The sequence below is a fragment of the Lagenorhynchus albirostris genome, chromosome 7 (assembly GCF_949774975.1).
Source record: "Lagenorhynchus albirostris chromosome 7, mLagAlb1.1, whole genome shotgun sequence".
Classification (NCBI taxonomy): Eukaryota; Metazoa; Chordata; class Mammalia; order Artiodactyla; family Delphinidae; genus Lagenorhynchus; species Lagenorhynchus albirostris.
In genome coordinates this window covers 8,103,903-8,119,167 of record NC_083101.1, presented here as the reverse complement: position 1 = coordinate 8,119,167, position 15,265 = coordinate 8,103,903, and the positions used below count along the sequence as shown (strand labels likewise).

Here is a 15,265-nt window from a genome sequence, read left to right as displayed (position 1 = left end):
TCCACCTTTGCTCCCAGCCCATTCTGTACACCGTAAAGGGAATCCGTTAAAACCAAGTCAGGTTCCATCCCTCCTCTGCTCAGTGCCCTCTGCAGGCAACCATGTCACTCAGTGTAAAAGACAGAGCCCCTTAAATGGCCCTCGAGGTTCCCCACCCCGTCCCTTCTTCGACCTCTTCTCTTCCCCAATTCGCTCAATCCACTGCAGCTGGCGTCCTTGCTGTTCCTTGAACATACCAAGCACGTGCCCACCTCAGGGCCTTTGCACTTGCTGTTCCCTCTCCCTGAAACACTGTCCCCCTAGATAACCATGGGTCTTGCTCCTCTTCCTTTAAGTTGCAGATCAAATGTCACACGGGCAGTGCAGGTTTCCCATCGCATTGTAAATAGCCCTCTCCCCACACCAGCAACTGGACCTTGGGCGCATGTCCCCATCTGACATACTATGTATTGTTTATTCTGTCTGTCTCCCTCTTTACAACAGAAGTTCCATGAGGGCAAGGGCCTTGCTTTGTTTGCTGCTGAATCCCCATCGCTTAGCATAGTGCCAGGCGTTCAGTAAGTGCTCATGCAATGAATGAATGGACTTAACCACTGGCCTACACAGCCTGGGATCTCACAGGTTGTGATTCTGAGTGTCCAGGGTGTGGGTGTTGGGGGCATTCTGAGCCCAGGGACAGGGTCTCTGAAGAGGGCAAATGACTCCTCAAGGATACAGGGAGGTGACCAGGGTCAGTGGTCCTGACTCTATTCTAGAAGAGGGAAATCCCTCAAAGTCTCCCTCTCTTTCCCCGAGGAAAGGTCCTGGTCCCTGCCGCCTCCTGGGTGATGTTGACGTTCTTGATAAAACCCAACGATGCCCAAGGTCTAGAGAACCCGTGAAGACCACCTAAGAGGCAGAAGGATTCCACTGGGCCAGGATTCTAGAACCTCTGAGTTGTAGGGACTCTGAGTTTATAGGAAGAGAAACTGAGGCCCAAGAAGGGGAGAGACTGTCCAGCACCCCATGAACCACAGTGGGAAGCAGAGGCAGGAGAGCCTGCACCAGAACCCCAGGATGGGGGCAGAAGCAGGAGAGGCAGGCGAGGGTCTAGTCCTGTGCCCCTGCCTCGCTGTGTGACCTGGGCAAGCCGCACAACCTCTCTGGGTCTGCTTGCCAGAGAGGAAGCCCTGTGCTCGCCTGCTGCGCATGTCCAGTAGGGCTCTGCACCCCCCTCCAAAGCCCCCCCACTGTGGAGCCGCCAGGCCTTCCTGTTTACTCGAGGCCCCTCTCGCGTCTGGGAGGCGACAGCCTTGGCCTCCTCTGCTCCCTGCTTCCGCTTCCTTCCTCTCCCACTTCAGTGCCTCCGGCCAGGCCCTCAGGAGCCCCGAGGCCAAGACTTAGGGGCTCAGTACACGGGAGGCATCTGAGGACACCACCCTATCTGGGAGCCCACCCTGTCTGAGACCCTGAAGTTACAGAGGCACCGTACCAGTCCCCTGGATGGTTAGAATGTTCCAACATCTTGGGACAAGCCTGGAGTGTCCCCAGAGACCTCAAGAGTGTGGCAGCTTCTGCTGTCTCAGATCCAATGCCATGCCGCCCTCTCAGCCCACCACTAGGGGCTGAGCACACGCTGACCCTAGAGATGCCCCCTCCTCCCACGCCCTCCCTGGGCTCCCGCCTCCACAGAGCAGCTTCTCTCTGAGCTCCTCAAAGTACAGGCCTCGGACCAGCAGCTGGGGCCTCCCTCCCAAACCAGACTTGCTGAATCAGAATCAGCTTTTTGTTTTTTGTTTGTTTTTTATTTTGTGGTACGCGGGCCTCTCACTGTTGTGGCCTCTCCCGTTGTGGAGCACAGGCTCCGTAGGTGCAGGCTCAGCAGCCATGGCTCACGGGCCCAGCCACTCCACGGCATGTGGGATCCTCCCGGACCGGGGCACGAACCCGTGTCCCCTGCATCAGCAGGCGGACTCTCAACCACTGCGCCACCAGGGAAGCCCCAGAATCAGCTTTTTAATAAGACCCCAGGGAGATGCGTGTGCTGGTTAAAGCTGGAAGCGCTGCAGATCTGACCATCCTGCCCGGTTTAAAAACCCTTCCTGAGCCTCGCCTATTAGGTATTCCTGCCCCAAAGGCTTCACTCTCATCTAGGAAGACTACAACTAACTTCCAGTTTACAATAAATTCAGGGGACGGGGCAGCTAGTTAAACACACCACGAAGAAGCAACAGACAAATCTGGAAGGAAGAATTTTCTGCAGGACAGCTGATCCCGTCACAGGCCAATGTCAAAGAGTAGGAAGGACGTTCTAGGTTAAAGAGGTTTAATGGACATCACAACCAAATGCAGCGTGTGGTCCTGGATAGCGTCCCACTTTGACCAAAGATACATTTTGGGGACAACTGGGGAAAATTGCATGTGGTCTGATTATTACCTATGACAATGTTACTGTAACTTAGTGTTCCTGGACCTCTGAGTTGTGGTTATATAGGAAAGTGTCCTTATTTATCGGAGAGTCACGCTGAAGTCAGACTTCAGTGGTGAAATGTTCTCATATCTGTGATTTACTTTAAAATAGCTTGGCGAAAGTAAAACAATGAAGTATGGAAAAATGTTACCAATTACTAAATCTCGGTGATGGGTATATGGGTGTTCATTATATTATTTCCTCCAATTTTCACTTTGAAATTTTTCATTAAAAAACAAAGCTCTTCAAAAAAAAAAAAACAAAGCTCTTTCTGAGCTTCCCATTGCTCTTAGGGGAAACACTTGATACTTGAGTCAGCATTCAAGGCCCTGAGAGCCTGGCTGCCCACCACCCACCACCCTGCCTCTAGCCTGCACTCCTGTCCCTCTAAGGCCTCAGCCCTCCCCACAGCTGGTCCTCTCCACCTTTGAGGCTCCGCAGAGCTCTTCCCTCCGCCCTTCCATGCCCTCTGTCTCATGGTGAAGCAAACTCCTGTGTACCCTCAAGGCCCCACTCCAGAGTTCCAGTTCAAGGCAACTCCCGCTACCAGGGGCTCCTCTGAGCTCTGTGCACTGAGCTGCCCAGAGCTGGTCTGGGTTCAGTAGGTGGGATGGAATTTTGTGAATACGGCTGCCCTCCTTCTGGGAGCCACAGCACAGCAGGCTGGGGGCTCGCGACCCCATCTTTTGCCAGCATAGCCGTTGCTCCGGAAACGTGAACTAAGGAAACCCTCAAAGGGAGGCTCGCAGTGGCAAGGATGGGGTGGTGGTAGTTACTGGAGCTGTTAAACATTTTGTGTTTTTTTTCAAGGGTTTTTTTTTTTCTTTAGTGAATAAAGTGATTCCATGGTGAAGAGTTTGGGTTAGCTTAGGTTTCCATAAACTGAAGACACACCTGAATTAATGAAGCTGTAATTTTAAAAAATGAAGATATTGAAGACAATTTTGTCAGGTGGATTTCTCTTAGCTTTTTATCATCTTGGGGGCATGTTTTTCCACTCATCCTTGCGCTGATCATGACAACCTCGACAGAGGACGTGTGTGTGCGTGAGTGTGTATGTACATGTGTGCGAGCGTGTTTTAGCCCAGTTTGACAGATGCGACTTGGAGACCCTGACGTGGGCAGTCACAGAGTGAGTTGGGGCTTCCCGGTGCGCCCCAGGTGGCACGGGGCACAGAAAGACCAGCTGCAGAGAACTTCGGCCGCACCCCACCCAGGGCCGCATGACGCCTGCCTTCTAGAACCTATCTCCCCTGTGCTATCATTTATTGATTTCGTGTTCTTCTTTCAATAGACTCATCTTTTAAAACTTAAATACGTTTATTTTAAAGGAAAGTTTAAATAACTACTGTAAATGGAAAACCAGCCGCACTTGCTGTAGGTAGAAGGGGACACACAGGGGCACCCTCAGCCCCGCACAGGATTTCTTTCCAGCTGGGGATGCCCTGTTGAAGGCTCTCTTGGCTTTAAAGGGAGCCAGCTGGGCTTGGGACAGGTGTTAGGGACACGTGAGCACCAATGGAGACTTTCTCCGTGATGAGGTCAAAGAGTGAAAGAGAACAGAAGAGGGAAGATGGTTCTCCCCAGGGGATTCCGGGGCGGCCCCAAAGCACCCCAGCCCTGCACCTCCCTGAGGCTGCTCTGGTCTCCGGTCCCCCAGGCCACGGTAACTGACCACCCACACCCCTTGCTCAGTGTGTTCTCATCCTAACCTTGGGGGAGGGTTGGGGGGAGGGGGCACTGATCCTAATTCAGATTTGGAAATGGGCTCAGGAAGGGCAGGTTGTGACCTGTCCAGGACCACATGGTGGGATCTCCTTCAGGTCTCACCTCATCAGGGAGGCACCCCTGACCATGACCCCCCCCATTCAATCCCGATGCCCTTTCCGGACCCTCAAAGCTTCTTGCACCGAGGAGGCCAATTCGCTGGGCACTCGGCCGGCTGATGTGTGCTGCCCCCACTGCCCAGGAAGCCCTCCCACAGCCCATGACCACACTGCCTGCTCCAGCCCAGTCCCCAGCAGGGGTTCGGGACAGAGAACACGCTCGGAGAGCTAAGGGGCTCAGGACCAAGGCCACACGACAAGGATGCAGAGGAACCCGGGCCAGGGCCCAGCTCTGCCTGACCACGAGTCCCCGAGAGCCAGGACCACTCCTCAGCCACCCAGCGTCCCCAGGCCTGGCACAGCCCAGGCCCAGCACGCCATGTGTGAAGAAGGGCCCTGCATCTTCCAACGGAGCTAGGAGAGGGGCGCCGGCTGAGGTGGGCTGAGGGGCCCAGAGAGGAACGGGAAGGGGAGGGGCTGAGGACTCAAGGCTGGGGCGGCCACGCCATGTGAATCATCCCTGATGGAATCAAAGAAAAAGGAGTAAAACTGAATGTCCTTGGAAATTCCTTTAGTGCTCGGCTGTCCATGAAAACAGGATAAAGTGGCTTCCTCTGCCTGTGCTCCAGCCGGGCAGGGTGGAAGCGCTGAGCTCAGGCTGGGAAGGCCTTGAGTCAGGACGAGGGTGGGGCCGGGCTCTGAGCTGGAGAAGGGGCTCCAGCTTTGCTACTTGAGGGCGTCCAGGTGGGTGCAGACCTGGGAGAAGACACTGTCCACGGAGCCTTCGGCATTGACCTGTGGGGAGATGGGCCATGAGGGCAGGATGCCGGGGAAGGCTGGGTGGGCCCCACCGAGGAAGGGGGCTGACCTCTCCCGGAAGCCAGGCCAGGCTCCCCGAGCCCAGCCACAGTGGGCAGCAGCCCCTCATCCAACCAGTGGGGAAACCAAGGCCCAGACAGGAGGGCTGGCCCAAGGTCACAGCGATTTGAGGCCAAGCCAGGCAAAGACCCCGGTTGCCTAGGGCGCCCTCGGGCCCGCACCTTGCGGATGATGCCACGTTTCTCGTAGAAGGCGATCACGGGCTCTGTGGCCTTGTAGTAGGTCTCCAGGCGCTTCTTGATGGTCTCTTCATTGTCATCCACACGTCCGCTGGTCTCTCCACGCTTCAGGAGCCGCTTGGTCATGGTCTCAGGGCCTGCGTCCACATACAGCAGCAGCGTGGGATGTCCGATCTGCAGGCGGGGCACTATTTACAGGGGCCTCATTCCTGCCCTCTGGGGCCATCTCCTCCCCATCTTCCCACTTCTGAGGCCCCACTGAGACCCACTCAGACCTTCAAGCCCTTCCCGCAAGGCAGCCTGAGGGACCTTCCTAAAACCAATCTGCCCTGCCCCTCCCCTGCTCACACCTCTTCCATGGCTCCCCAGTGCCCTCAGGAGAAAGTCCTAACTCCTTACCTGACCTACCCTTCCCCCCACCTCCTCATCTCGTGCTTCTCAGTCCTTTGCTCTCCTGGCTTCAGCCACACGGACTGTCTGTGGTCTGGGCTCTCATCCACCTCCTCCCTTGCCAGGCCTTTGCTCATGCCGGGAACCTTGGCCAGGAACCCTTTCCCTCAATACCAAGTGCTCGCCTTCGGATTTGAGCTAAAATCTCATTCCTCTAGGACAGTCTTTGCAGATGCCCCCCCCCCCACCATCCCAGCTCTCTGCGACACGCGCTTCCAGTCCCCCTTTACTTCTGCCTGCCTCGAGCTTGTCTCAGGAGGACCTCTGGTTATTTACTTAAGGTCCCTCCCCCAGCCAGGCCTGGAGCCCCCGAGGGCAGGTAGGTGTGTCTTATACCTGCAAGGCTGAATATGAACTTGACAAAGGAATAAGGAGGGCTGAGTGAAGGGGCGAGGGCCTGCTGAGCTCTGGGGGTTCTGAACAATGTCCCTGTCATTGCAATAAGCATTTCATCCGCGGGGAAGATTTGGAAGGGCCAGGAGGCCGACCTGTCCTCCTTCGGTGAGGCCCAGGCGCCCCCTGCTGTCCAGAGCAGAGAAGACCAGGTGCCCAGCCCTGTAGCCCAGTAGCACCCACAACGGCCCCAGGAGGGATGGGTTAACTTTCATTAACCACATTTTCTAGATGTGACCCTGAGGGCCTGAGGCGACATCATGCATCTGGTACATCAGGACGTGCCTCAGGGCTGCCTGGCATCTGACCTCAGGGTCCATGGCCTCCTAGTCTGAAGGAAACCCAGCCAATCCACGCTGCATAGATAGGAAAACTGAGGCCCAGACCAGGACAGACACTTTCTTGAGGTCTTGCAGCCATTTCGATGTCAAGGAATATAATATCCTCCCTCTGGATGAGGCTCAAAGCTATGGAAGCCCAAAGATGGCCCAGCCTCACAGAGACAGGCAATGGGGATGGAGGTCTGTCCTGCCCCAGCCCCCTAAGATGCCCGGTCCTCCCCGCAGGCATTCCCGCTGCCGAGAAGCCCTCCCTGAGCCCGCACCCGCCCTCAGAGGTCAGCAGGCCTCTCCCTCCTCCTGGGCACTTGCAGTTTCATGTTTCCCCCATATGGCCTGTGACATCAGAGGTATTGGTGTGTGCATCTGTGTGTGCACATATGTGTGCATCTCTGTGCGTCCCTGTATCTGGATGTACTGCATCTGTGCGCACACGTTGCATGAGTGTGCGTGTGTGTACATTAGATGCTCGTGTACATGTGTGCATATGCCTCTGGCCTTGTGCATGTGTAAGTGTCTGTACCTGTGTGCACATGTACGTGTGCTTGTATGCCTGTGGGCACATATGCCTGCACATGTGTGTGTTTGAGTGAGGTGCTCCCCCACTGTGGAAAGTCTTCCTGGGGGACACCCGTGCTAGGCAGCCCAGAGCCCTCATCCTCAAGGCTCACTCTTTCCAGCCAGACTCCCCGTGGCACCTGGAAGGAGACTAGACGCCCCTCTGTGGCATTCAAGGCCTCAGCCCGGCCTGAACGTCCCCACCCACATCACTGCCGGTTGCCCTGCCCCACAGATTCTGTTCTCCCCACACCAGCGTGACCCTTCCAGCCCTATCCATACTGTTCCCTGCCCCTCTGATCGTGTGTTTACGGCGTGCCAAGCCCCACTTTTGAAGGATGCATTCTCTCTAATCCCCACGTTGCCCCTCAAGGCAGCTGCGAACAGTCTGTCCCCATTTTGCAGTTGGGGACACCGAGGTTCAGAGAGGCAGCCTGACTGGTCCAAGGCCTCAAGCAGCTGAGCTGGAACCTGCGGCCATGTTTGTGAATTCCCCAGCCTGGTGCCTTCTCTCCTTCCATTCATTTTCTTCTAGACTTCTAGAAAGACTTCCAGAAAGTCTCCCTGGTCTCCCTCCTTGCCCACCCTCCCACCCGCCCACAATCAGTCTCTCTCTCCCTCTGCTCAGAACTGCCCATCACAGCAGCCTTCGCCGGCTCATCCCATGTCACAGCTCCAAGAGGTTGCACTTACCCTCCGCTCAAACTCTTCCCCCTGCTTCACCTCCCGGGGGTAGCCGTCGATCAGGAAGCCTTTGGAAGTATCTACCTTGGCCAGCATGGCGTCTCGGAGCATGTCCAACACTGTGTCCTGGAGGCGTGGCAAAAGAAGGCGGGGTCATGACCCCCTATTCTCCACCCCCTCCTCGGGCCTCTGCACGCGTTGCCCCACAGCCAGAAATGCCCTCTGCCCTAACACAGATTTCCCAAACAAGCCTCCCTCTCCAGGAAGCCTTCTGTGAACTGTGACGACTTGATTGATTGATTGAATCATTCATTCATTCGTTCATTCATTCATTCATTTCTTCATCCACTCAATAATATGACTGAGCCCCTCCTCCCAGCCTCCTGTCTGGGCCCTGAGGACACAGCTGTGAACAAAGCAGACCTTCCCTGCCCTCCGCAAACTCACAGTCTGCTGAGGGGACAGACAATTACACCGTTGATTTATAGTTTCCAAGCATGACATGGGTTATACGGACAAAGAAGGGAGGCTACTGGAGTATAAAGTTGGCGGGAGGGGGTGGTCTTAGCCTAAGTCTGAGGAGTCAGCAAGGTATGAAAGATGAGGAGGAAAGAACATTCCAGGCAGGAAAGAGTGTGATCAGTGTGAGGGGACAGAAAGGCCAGGGTGGTGGGAGTCCGGAGGGGTTGGTGGTGGGAGGGGTTGGTGGTGGGAGGGGTTGGTGGTGGGAGGGGTTGGCAGGGCAGGTCCTGGAGGCTCCTGGGAGCTTCCGGAAGGAACTTTCTGCCAAGGGCAGTGGGGACCCTCAGGAGGGTTCAGAAACAGAGAAGGTCATGGTCCGCCTTGCTAGTGTGTCATGGGCTTTGCTGGCTGGTGTCCACTCAGGGCCACCATCACCCCCCAACCCTCACCCTGCCGGGGCCCACTCACCAGTGGCACCAGCTGCCCCTTCTCCATGATTTCCGACAGCATCTTTCCCCTGGCTGAGCCTGAGCTGACCTCAGCCCGCAGGAGGTCCCCGGTGGAGAGGTGGGTGTAGCCGTACTTCTGGACAATCTTCTCACACTGGGTGCCCTTCCCCGAACCAGGCCCGCCTGCAAGCGCCCGCCCATTCAGAAGCCCCGAGAAATGGGACAGGGTCTGCCCGGGTCACCCAGTGAAGCGGGGGCAGAGCCCAGGGTGCAGCCCCAGGCCCAGGCTCCCACCAGGGCCTGCAAAGCCCCTCCCTGCCTGCTGCCTTGGACTCACCCACCACAAAGATGATCCTGGTTTTCTTCAGTTTCTCTGTGGGAGAGAAAAGGTAAGCAGAGCTCAGTGAGTCACTGGACAGAGAACCAGAGGTACCTCTGGGATCCCAGGCCTGTGCTGGGCCCCAGGCAGTTGCATACACACAGCTCATGGTCCTGTCAGAGAGGCAGATGAGTCAGCCCAGAGTGAGGGATAATGGTGCGAGGAAAACTCAGAGACCGGGACAGGTCAGGGAGAAGAGGGTGTTCCAGGCCTGAAGGCTACGGACTCAGCACACGCTGTGACGGCGACCCTCAGGGGCTCGGACGCCAACCCTCGCGTTGGCCGAGACACCTGGTCACCTCGGGCGTTAGCGTCTTCCACACTGCGGGTGTCTGGTGCCGAGCAGCAGGCCCACATGGTCCTGCTCTGCTGTGTCCCCTGCCCTTCCCCTCCCGGGCCCTGGGCCAGCCTGCCGCCTGCCTTCCCTGGGCAGTACCAGTGTGGAGTTGGCAACCACAACACACGTTGCCCTGGAGACGGTTGCTGGGGTGGGGGGGGAGGGGGCTCTGGTGGGTACGTGGAACCCTTGCCCGGAGAGGGAGGGAGCTTACGTTTCAACCTCTATCTCAGAACTCAGCAAGACCGTAGCCCCACCAGAGAGTGGGGAACCTAGGCCTAGAGGCAGGGGCCTGCTCCAGGGATGCCAGAGCTAGGGCTGCGGCTGGGGCCTCTTCCCAGGCTGCCAGGCCTTCCCTGCTTCTCAGGGAAGCTCGCTGTGTGCACTTAGGAAAGAAGTCCCTGCCCCAGTGGGGAGGTGAGCTCGGCAGTTCCCTGGGGTCCTCCCAGCCACGGGGCTGGAGGTCTAGAGGAGCTGCCGAAGAACGACTTCTGTGGGTTCCCATTGTCTGCTGCCGTGTGATGGGCACAAGCCTGGGCGTGGGGGGAGGCCACAGCCCAGTGGCAGCGGATGTTCAGAGGCCCGGGGGTGGAAGGATGACCGCCAGCCTCAGGCCGCAGCAGCAGCCAGGACAGCTGGGTTCCTTTAAGAGCCGCCCAGGCCGAGGCCCAGCGCCAGGGAGGGATGGGTGGTGCTACCAGGAGGCGGGCCAGCCGGGCTCTTGGCCCACGTCTGCCTCCAGGTCCCAGCCTATAGGAGCCAGGAGGGCCCAAGACATCCTCAAGACCCACCCCTGCTGGTCTGGGAGAGGGGCAGGAATGTGTCATTGTTTGCCTTGGCATTTGCACTCTTGGGGCCTCTCCACAGGGCAGGCTTTCCCTCACCAGCGCCGCCCCCTCTCCAGAAAGAGCCAGAGATTCAGCCCTATAAATACCAGTGTAGGAGGTGAGCTGGGGGGCCCTCAGGAGCCTCAGGGAGGCCTCTTCCCTTCTAAAAGTAATCCTGGAGCTGGTATATCCTGTGAGAGGCCTGAGGAAGATGCTGGAGGCCCCCAGATAGGCCCCTTCTAGCAACCCCAGAGCCACATCCAAACCCTCCCCGAATGTCTCCCGAAAGCACACCCCCTAAACAGATGGGCACACTGAGGCCCAGGCTGTGAGCAGGAAAAGAGGGGAGCTTCCGTACCTTCCATCCTGCCGAGGTCTGGGGAGCCGAGTCAGCACTCTGCAAGACAAGGGCACAGGTGGGGAGGGGGAGGGGGATTCTCCTGCCTCTGCTCCCACCCAGCCACATGGTGTGCCAGGCCCTGACGTCCTCTGAGGGTGGAGGGGCTGGTGGGGGCAGGGAAGGCCCAGGAGGCTGGGAGGACTTCGCAAAGTCCCCTTTCCTCTGGATGCCTCCACTGTCCTGTCCCTGCCTCCTCCCTCTGGGGCCAGACAGCGGGGGCAGCACCGAGGGGCATAAACAGCCACACCAACAACTGCTGAGCTGCTCCCCTTGCGATTCCCGGAAAACAGGCCCTGGGTCCTGCATCTGCCCGACAACTTGACAACGCGCCCCAGGGCCGGGAGGAAGGCCCGGAGGCAGGCAGGTGGGAGGGGAGCTGCACGTGTCCTCATCTGGGATGAGGTTTGGACTAGGATGCTCAAAGGGACACAGAGGCCCAGGGTGGGAGAGAAATTTGCGGGGCTGCTCACGTGACCACAGCCTGTACGGTCCTCAGCTGAGGGGGTCCCCAGGCTCTCACCCTTGCACAGGCCCAACTTCCACCCTTGATGTGGCCCCTGCCCACACCTTCCCTCAGTGTGTAAATCAAGCCCAATGCCTCCTGGGACACCCCCCCCCCCCCCCGCTCTGCATCCACAGCCCCAGGGGTCTCCCTCCACCTTCCCTTCCCATCAGTGCCTTCAGAGTGACTGCAACACATCTTTGGCCCCCACTTCTTTACTCCCCACCCACCAGCCCTCCCCAAGGCCGCCAGCAAACATCAGAGATACTCTTGCCTTGGCCTTTGACCCTCAACCCTTGGCCAGCATTCCTCTTGCCAGGGACATCCCCACCCGGGGCCCCTACTCCACCCTCTCACTTTTGGCGTCAGGTTCCCAGGACCCCCACCCCTGCTCAGCCAGCCCAGGCCTCCTCTCCCAGCCCCAAACATCTACAGCCCCTGGACAGGCCCAGAGACCCCACAGACCCCGAGCCTCTAAACAGTCCCTCCCATGTCCCCAGCATTGCGCCCTATCACCCAGCCAGAGGCTGCAGTCAGAGCGGACGCCCTTCTCCCCACTCACATCCACCCCACACACGCGAGCCCCAGCCCTCCCCTCCTGAACGTCCCTCCAGTCCGTGTCCTCACCACCACTGCCGTGTTCCAAGCAGGGGACCTGGCCACTGCTCCAGCCTCCCGTGGACCTCCTTACCTCCGTGCCCCACCAGGCAAACTGCAGGGTTTTCTCTGACAAGCATCAAACCACGTCTTTACCTGCTTAAAACCTTTCCATGTATGGCCCCCTCAGTCCCCAAAATAAACCCTAACGTAGCTGACCGGGCCCAGCGAGCTGGCCTCCAGCACCTTCTGCAGCCTTATCAGCCACTGCTTGAACTGCTCCGATCTCCCTCACCCACCACGACCATGTCCCACTCCAGGGCCCGGCTAATGTTGCACCCAACACCTGGATGCCCTTCCCCAAGGTGCTACTGTTTAGGACTCAGTTCAGGTGTCACCTCCTTCAGGAAGCCTTCCTGGACTCTGCTCTCCACTCCCATACTGGCAGGTGACCGTCGCCCAGCATCACACACACCACACTGTACTGGGCCTCTCTGCTGTATACCGCAGGCCTGTGTCCACCACACTGGGCCTGGCCCCGGCTGAGCATAGCCCCAGGAGCCTCACTCCATCCTCACAGTCACCTTGGGAGGGAAGGAGAGACTTGCTCCAGGGCCTGGCTGGGGTCACACTTGAGGCTACGTTTTCTGCTGCCCCGGGCCTGGCACCCACTAGGTCCTTTAGCAGCTTTGCTGACCGTCCCGCTGCTCATGGGCTATGAGTTATAACCTCTTTCCTGCTGAGTGTGCTTAAGGAAGAGTAACAGCTGCCAGTGCCCCTCTGCAGCTGGTGGGGGAGGGAGAGGCCCCCAGGCCAGGGACAGCCTGCCGCGAAGACACCCTGAGGGGTGTTCCTGACCCCACCCTGCCCTGCCCCCTCCTGGTAACCTAAGCCCCTCTGGCCTGCTGGCACCTGCCACTTCTTGGTCCAAAATAACCTGGGTTGTGAGGAGTCCTCACAGAAGCCAGGGGTCCAGGACAGAGTTGGGTTACGGGCTCCGCACCCAGGCCTTATAAGGTCCCCAAATCAGGGCCACGGCAACTCCTAATATGACTGGGTGGTCTGCTGAGGGGCCTGGGGAGCTGAGGCCCGATGGGACAGCGACTTCATTTCAATCACAAGGCAAGGCCAGGGCAAGACCCAGGTCTCCCAGCTTCTGACCAAGAGCAGCATTTCCAGTGGTTGGCAACTGGTTAGGGTTCAAATCCCAACTCTATCACTCAGCTGTGTGACCTTGGGCAGCTGCTGTACCCTCTCTGGGCTTGTACCCCCAGGTCCAGTCCTGCTGCTGCTGGAGAGTCCTAGGCAGGTAACTGAGCAACACGCAGGAAAGGCCCCATGGGCTGTCACAGGGCTCCCACAGGGCCCCTGCTTTTCAGGAGGCGGGGGCAGGGGGCCAAACATCCAGGGGGCTTCCCGTCCCCCCAGCACTCAAAATGACATGACAGGATAGCTCCTCCCATAACCTAGGCTGCCCCTGCCCAGGTCCTCGGGGCAGGCAGTCCAGCCACAGCTCCCCCTCCCCAGTCCCCAGGTGGGACGTGCCAAGGGCAGGGACCTGGAGCCCCAAGAGTGCCGGCAGGACAAAGGGGTGACTGTCGCGGAGGCTGGGAGGGAGAGCAACACACACACACACACACACACACACACACACACATCCACAATGGCACACACAGTGTGGCACTAATACCCAGAGCAGAGCCTGGGGAACAGGCAAGCAGATGCACACAGATCGCAACCATGGATACAAACACACAGCCACGCAAACCCGGAGGACGCCCTGCCACACACAAACACGCACCCCCCACTCCCCGCAGGGGCACCCCCCACATGTGCACAGGCACGCACACGGGCACACACTGACCTGAGGGAGGGGTGCGGGTGGGCACCGGGGACAGCGTGTGCCCTGCCCGTCCTCGCCGGCTGCCCGCCCGCAAAGGCGACTATTTATAAGGTTGTCAGCAGCGCACGGCATGCCGGGAGCCAGCGCTCCTTGATGGCAGGGAGGGAGGGACAGAGGGAGGGAGAGCGGACCGGGAAGGGAGTGGGCACCGGACCAGAGCGGAGCCCTGATGGGAAGCCAGGCCAGCGCCCTCGCCGTGCACCTGCGGGTGGCAGTGCCTGCACACGCGTAGGGTACTTTACAGCTTCCCCAGGGTTTTTCATTCCTTCGTCACCCCCACTGTGCCCGCATCGCTCCAGGGGGACGGGACCAGGCTTCCTGTATGACAGCTGGGGAAACATACCCAGAGAGGAGAGGCTCTCTGCACAAAATCCCACAGCAAATTGGTGGCAGAGAGAGGCCAGGATCAGGGATGGAGGGCACCGAGGCATGGATTCTGGGGGCTTTGCTGGCTGGACAACGTCCCCCAGCCCCTCCTCGGATCCTGCCCAGAGGTCCCTGGCCCAAGACCCACCTGGAACTCCTCCTCTGTTGGAAGGGACCCAAGAGCTCCTCTGGGACAGTAACTTCCCGGGACTCCAAAGACCACCCACATACCCATCTCCGAGGCGGTGGCCGTGTAGATTATTAAAAAAAACCCAGCCCTGCTCCCATGCGGCTGCCAGGCAGCTCCCAGTGAGGCTGTGTGAGGATGTGGGTCATTCAGAATGCTGAGGGCACCCAGATGGGGGACTGACAATCCTGATAAAAAAGAACAGCTCCCATTAATGAGACTCAGTGGGCACCAGGTGCCGGGCAGAGCACTGGACTCAGACCATGTCTGTCAATCCTTAAACACAGAGAAGGAAAGTGAGGGTCACAGGTGTAAAAGAACTTGCATGGGGTTCCCAGGTAGAGAGTGATGTATTTACCCAGCATTTTGCATGAGACCGGGACACAGCAATAGGTGCCCAGTGATGTAGCAGAACAGAGATGAGAGCCTAGGACCCTGCATCTTCAGAACTCAGGCACTTGACCACTAGACCACATCACAACCTTGAAGGCAGCAGCCCCAGATGGAGTGGGTTGAATTTGGAATTTGTCTTGCAGGCACAAAAGAGCCATGGAAGGTGTTTAAGCAAGAGGATGAGACTATCAGAAGGGTGAGACCCCCTTAGATGGGTGGTTTCTTAGCAACAACAGCAACCTGGACTCCAGGAGGCCTGGGCCTGATCCCAACACGGCCACCTGTGACGTCAGACAAGGTTCTTATTCGTTGGGATTTTAGTTTCGCCATTTGTGGGAGGGGTGAGTAGTGGGTCAGAGGGTCTGCCTTAGAAATTGTTTGAAAGGCCCTCTCGAAAGCTGTAGGTGGTTGTGTGAACTGGCAAATTGATGATGGGGAAAGCAAATTGATGATGTCAATCAAACTTTCAAATGTGTCTTTCTATTCTTAGGAATCCCACAAGTGGGTACCAAACATGTACAGGATGTTCTCTAGTGCCAGTGGAGACTGACTGATGGGAGGGACAGTGGCACAGACAGTCAGGCTGGGGAGATGGCAACTGCCCTAGAGTCAGCTGGAGAAAGGAAGCTGGAGGTCTGTGTAGCTGGTGGGGCAAGAGAAAGAGGCAAAAGGCCCAATAGCCCTGATCTTATCCCACCTTCATGAAA

At 58.0% G+C, this 15,265-nt stretch overlaps 1 protein-coding gene across 1 annotated transcript; it reads right to left on the bottom strand.

Annotated features, from left to right (window-relative positions):
* Positions 1-4,829: 4,829 nt before the first annotated feature.
* AK1 (adenylate kinase 1) lies at positions 4,830-13,656 on the bottom strand. The gene is made up of 7 exons (XM_060154277.1): positions 13,574-13,656; positions 10,569-10,607; positions 9,005-9,040; positions 8,687-8,850; positions 7,766-7,882; positions 5,316-5,507; positions 4,830-5,070 (listed from the first exon to the last, which is right to left on the bottom strand). Exons 2-7 carry the CDS (start codon positions 10,573-10,575, stop codon positions 5,002-5,004), a joined length of 585 nt encoding a protein of 194 aa, XP_060010260.1. The 5' UTR covers positions 10,576-10,607; positions 13,574-13,656; the 3' UTR covers positions 4,830-5,001.
* Between the last annotated feature and the right edge of the window lie 1,609 nt (positions 13,657-15,265).

What these genes read in the sequence shown, in the direction of transcription:
- AK1 (XM_060154277.1), bottom strand. An exon ending in GGGAAGAGTTTGAGCGGAGG is followed by an intron (nt 5,508 to 7,765) that starts GTAAGTGCAACC and finishes CCCCGCCTGCAG; the next exon opens with ATCGGACATCCCACGCTGCT. An exon ending in AACGTGGCATCATCCGCAAG is followed by an intron (nt 5,071 to 5,315) that starts GTGCGGGCCCGA and finishes ATCTCCCCACAG; the next exon opens with GTCAATGCCGAAGGCTCCGT.